The 5,122-nt window shown below is 40.4% G+C and overlaps 1 protein-coding gene across 2 annotated transcripts; it reads right to left on the reverse strand.

Moving 5' to 3' along the window:
- Positions 1-247: 247 nt before the first annotated feature.
- LOC105017412 (tubulin beta chain) lies at positions 248-3,458 on the reverse strand. 2 transcript variants are annotated; one of them, XM_010882012.4, is made up of 4 exons: positions 3,341-3,458; positions 2,223-2,331; positions 1,985-2,095; positions 248-1,804 (listed from the first exon to the last, which is right to left on the reverse strand). In XM_010882012.4, the coding sequence occupies exons 1-4, from the start codon at positions 3,395-3,397 to the stop codon at positions 657-659; spliced, it is 1,425 nt and encodes a 474-aa protein (XP_010880314.1). In that variant the 5' UTR covers positions 3,398-3,458; the 3' UTR covers positions 248-656. The 2 variants fall into 2 exon arrangements, with proteins under 2 accessions (XP_010880314.1, XP_010880315.1); XM_010882013.4 differs by having other exon boundaries at positions 2,223-2,353; positions 3,341-3,428.
- Between the last annotated feature and the right edge of the window lie 1,664 nt (positions 3,459-5,122).

Below are 5,122 nucleotides of genomic sequence, written 5' to 3' on the forward strand. Positions count from 1 at the left end.
AAATGGGAGGGAATTATATGCCAAGTGACTAAAATGGAGCTAACCATTATTAGACTTTACATGGGTTCATTTTGTACTGCTGTGAATGTTAATGGTGGCAGTGGTAAATGCTAACATTAAGATCTTCAAAACAGTAATGTTGTATTTGTTTTTTGGAGGGGGTATTGGAAGATTTTGTGTTATTATTTATCTATAACATTAATCTTTGTTATCAAAGATACATTTGTAAAAGCAAACATAAATAGAACAAAGGTTACAGCCTTTTATTTTAAGTAAGCTACATAAACTTTTCATACATTGTCAATACGTTGTGGAAAATGTTATCTTGTTCATGTATTGTATCTAGCAGGTGTTGGATAATATCATTTCCCTCTTCCCCAACAGTTTAATGTCTAAAAGCATCCCTCAATCAAGCCTGTATTGTGTACCTAACTATATATATATATATATATGTTTTTAGAGGTTAAACTGTATACACACTATTACATTTCTTAAAAGCATACATCGGTACAGCATATCATCTGAGCTAAAGTTTCTGTTGAGACAAGGCCCAGAGTTTTTCCTGACCTGGTTACATGATCATGAGAAATTGTAGTCCTGCTGCTCAGAACCGAGAAATTACAACATGAATCTTCCATGCAATTCTACTTCAATATTTATTGAACCAAACTTTCAACTGTCTCAGTCACAGTCTCCATTTTTGTAACCTCTGTCCTAGGTTGACCCTGAACTTGTTTCATAGCTGGTCCCTCTTCCTCAACCCCTTCCTCGATCCCCCAGTCCTCCATGTCTGCCGTTGCATCCTGATACTGCTGGTATTCAGACACCAGGTCATTTAGGTTACTCTCTGCTTCAGTGAACTCCAACTCATCCATGCCTTCTCCGGTGTACCAATGCAGGAAGGCTTTACGCCTGAACATGAGTGAGAACTGGTCTCCGACACGTCGAAAGATCTCCTGAATGGCTGTGTTGTTACCAATGAAGGTAGAGGCCATTGTGAGGCCTCGAGGAGGAATATCGCAGACGGCTACTTTCACGTTATGTGGGATCCAGTCCACAAAGTAGTTGCTGTTTCTCTGCTGTATCATCAACATCTGCTCATCCACTTGCCTGGTGGACATTTTGCCTCTGAACATTCCGGCCACCGTGAGATAGCGCCCTCTACGGGGATCGCAGGCGGTCATCATATTGCGGGCATCAAACATCTGCTGGGTGAGCTCAGGCACTGAGAGTGTGCGGTACTTCTGGCTGCCACGCGCAGTTAGTGGGGCAAAGCCGGACATGAAGAAGTGGAGACGAGGAAAAGGCACCATGTTGACAGCCAGTTTGCGGAGGTCTGCGTTGAGCTGGCCTGGGAACCTCAGGGACGTCGTAACTCCACTCATGGTCATGCACACTAGGTGGTTCAAGTCACCATATGTCGGGGTGGTGAGCTTCAGTGTACGGAAGCAGATGTCGTAGAGAGCCTCGTTGTCAATGCAGAAGGTCTCATCCGTGTTCTCTAGGAGTTGGTGTATAGACAGAGTTGCGTTGTATGGTTCTACCACAGTGTCTGAGACCTTGGGTGAGGGCATGACACTGAAGCTGGTCATGATGCGGTCTGGGTACTCCTCCCGGATCTTGTTGATGATTAGTGTGCCCATGCCGGAGCCCGTCCCGCCACCAAGGGAGTGAACAAACTGGAAGCCCTGTAGGCAGTCGCAGCCCTCGCTCTCTTGTCGTACCCTGTCCATCACAGTGTCAACCAGCTCAGCTCCCTCTGTGTAGTGGCCCTTAGCCCAGTTGTTACCAGCACCAGAGCTTCCTATTCCACAGAGGCAAAGAACAAGAGGTTGTACTCTTTTAGAAATTTACAGAGCCAGATACCCAGATGTAGATGAAAGACAATTCTGAGGTTTGCTTCACATATCCACTGTTCATCTCCAAATGCCTACCCCCTATGTTGTTTTATAATGATCTGAATCAAGAAAGAAAATACTTTCACCATGGATAAAGTTATCTGGCCTGAAGAGGGATCCTATGCGGCTGCCTCTGACACTGTCCATGGTCCCTGGCTCCAGGTCAATAAGCAGTCCACGAGGGACATATTTGCCACCTGAAATAATAGAATAAAGACTAAAGTAAAACATAATAACTGTCCACTTTTCACCAAAAGACACAGGTTTTGCCTGAAGATTCACACTGACTCAAAGAATGTTCAACAAAATTTGAATTGGTCTTACCATTAGCCTCATTGAAGTAAACATTGAGCCTCTCCAGCTGAAGAGGATCATCCCCTTCATACATTCCTATAGCATTAATTCCATGTTCCTCGCTGATTACCTCCCAAAACTGTAAAGACATTGGTACGTTGCTGTGTTTTGGTCAATTCCAAAAGTAAACCGAATTCTGAAATTGGAGCTGATTAGGTAGTTAACTCTTGTCCCTGTATGTACTGTAATGTACATTCTCATAAAAAAAAAAATATATATATATATATATATATATATATTTAAAAATATATTAATAAATTTACTTACAATTGCTTTTAGAAGAAAAGGACACGTAAAAAAATCATTACACTGTTAGTTGATCTCTGATGTTAATGAAGCATGTGACAAATATAATTTAATTTGATATGGAAAACATAAGTGGACCTTCTGAACTGACTTCAAGTTAAAGGGAACAAAGTAAAGACATGATGAGATGCAAGCAGTAATGTTATTTCAGTTTTGAATCAATGGTTATACAATTTAAGGTTATATGATTGACCTTGTCGGGGTCACTAGACCTAGAAAAGTCAGGACCTTTATGATGCTCCAAACTTCACCCCAGGAACTATACACTCCACATATCATTGCACAATATTATATTATGATGATGTCCAAGCAGCTTCAAGTGGTTTTAACTAGCTGAATAAAAAATATAATATGCTTGCTGTGCTTGTTCTAAACAGGAGCTCTGATAAAAATGTCCCACCCTTGCCAACCATCTACTTCCTCCTTATCTCTCAGCAGAATGCCGCTTAGGGAACACCCTGTCACTCACATTTAAAAACCGCCAATGGCAATGAGTCAGCACCCAATAACTCACTCAATGTACGGTATAATACAGTATAACCATATTTCACATACATTTTTATTTTAGATCTTAGTACTGTTAGTGAATAGTGCATGAATTACATATAAAATTATACCCTATGTTCAATATTTGCTACCATCCAATTGCATTGAGAGCCATTGGGCATATATTGTATTTGCGGGAAACAAGATAAGCATAGAGCTAAAATATGTTCAAAATTCCTCCACGATATTCATCAAATTTGGAGAAAACCCATTTGAATATAAAACTGTGAATTTACCTTAGATCCAATCTGATTTCCACACTGTCCGATTTGTAGATGTACAATTTCACGCATGATGAGTGAGTTAAAATCTGCTAAAAGACAAGGGTCTCAGACATGACATTGCATGACATACACACCATGTTTTATACCCTGAGCATGACAGGCATCTGATGTCACTGCTGACAGGGTGACACTCAACCCTTACAACCCCACCTCCACACACAAACACACACACACATTCTTTGTAAACTAATGCTTGCCATTTTTATTTGTTTTTGTGTTATTTTTAGTTTATGTATAATTACTGAAATGTGTGGTTGTCCTACCTATCATAAGATGAATAGATGCTGTAAATCACTCATAGGTGTAAATCCCGGTGGGGACGGGGAGGACACGACTATGATTTGTCCCCCAATATATCACTGTAAACATAACTATGTAATATCAATAATATTAATAATACTCAGTTAAAGCAATTTTGCTTATTATAGACACTTAATAGCGTGTTTTTAAGTTTCAAAAGATTGCAGCCCCCCGCCCTTTGCCTCACAATGGTTTGATCCACTGCCCCCGCAGCCCTCAGCAGTGGCACATCCTACTGGTACATTGTAGTGATGGGAATTCTGAATCACTAAAGTGAACTGAATCATTCAGTACAGTTCTTTGAAAAAATTCAGAATCATTTAATGAATCTTTTTGTGCAAGCTCTTAATTCCATCTCTATATCATTGTGGGACCTTGTTGTTTACAAAAATACCATTCTGTTTAATGACTTACAAAAATAGTAGCCTAATGTTACCGAAATAACGTTGTTTATTTTTTTCAACATTTTGGCAAATTATTCAGTCTCCTGAAGATAATATCACAGGCAAATTTAGTAGGCTGCTAGGAACAACAGCAATAAAAATTAACTGTTCATGTTTGGTTTCTGGAAATCATTTAAACATCCATAACTACAACTTGAGCTAATTCTGAAACCAGTGGTGTTCCTGTAGTAAGAACCAGAGTGCCTCTGACTCTACAGGAAACAATTATGAATCGTAAGGATATGATAGCATTGGTTTTTCATTGCAGCTCGGTCTATGTGCCATACATCTTAAAACTGAAGAGGTGGAGGTATTCACGGATACATAAGAAATCCAATTATGCAAGATACAATCCATTATCCAACTTGGTCGGATACAACATTGTGTAGATGACTGTGGGATCCAGAGTCGGATCAAGCTTGATTGCCATGGTTCTTGGATCAGTGTGATATAATACCGACTATATCGGAAAGTACACTCACCTAAAGGATTATTAGGAACTCCTGTTCAATTTCTCATTAATGCAATTATCTAATCAACCAATCACATGGCAGTTGCTTCAATGCATTTAGGGGTGTGGTCCTGGTCAAGACAATCTCCTGAACTCCAAACTGAATGTCAGAATGGGAAAGAAAGGTGATTTAAGCAATTTTGAGCGTGGCATGGTTGTTAGTGCCAGACAGGCCAGTCTGAGTATTTCACAATCTGCTCAGTAACTGGGATTTTCACACACAACCATTTCTAGGGTTTACAAAGAATGGTGTGAAAAGGGAAAAACATCCAGTATGCGGCAGTCCTGTGGGCGAAAAAGCCTTGTTGATGCTAGAGGTCAGAGGAGAATGGGCCGACTGATTCAAGCTGATAAAAGAGCAACTTTGACTGAAATAACCACTCGTTACAACCGAGGTATGCAGCAAAGCATTTGTGAAGCCACAACATGCACAACCTTGAGGCGGATGGGCTACAACAGCAGAAGACCCCACCGGGTACC

The sequence above is a fragment of the Esox lucius genome, chromosome 17, assembly GCF_011004845.1.
Source record: "Esox lucius isolate fEsoLuc1 chromosome 17, fEsoLuc1.pri, whole genome shotgun sequence".
Classification (NCBI taxonomy): Eukaryota; Metazoa; Chordata; class Actinopteri; order Esociformes; family Esocidae; genus Esox; species Esox lucius.

Coding starts and splice junctions, on each gene's coding strand:
- LOC105017412 (XM_010882012.4), bottom strand. CDS start 3,397: ATGCGTGAAATTGTACATCTACAAATCGGACAGTGTGGAAATCAGATT. Junction 2,332..3,340: donor GAAATCAGATTGGATCTAAG/GTAAATTCACAG, acceptor ATGTCTTTACAG/TTTTGGGAGGTAATCAGCGA. Junction 2,096..2,222: donor TTACTTCAATGAGGCTAATG/GTAAGACCAATT, acceptor CTATTATTTCAG/GTGGCAAATATGTCCCTCGT.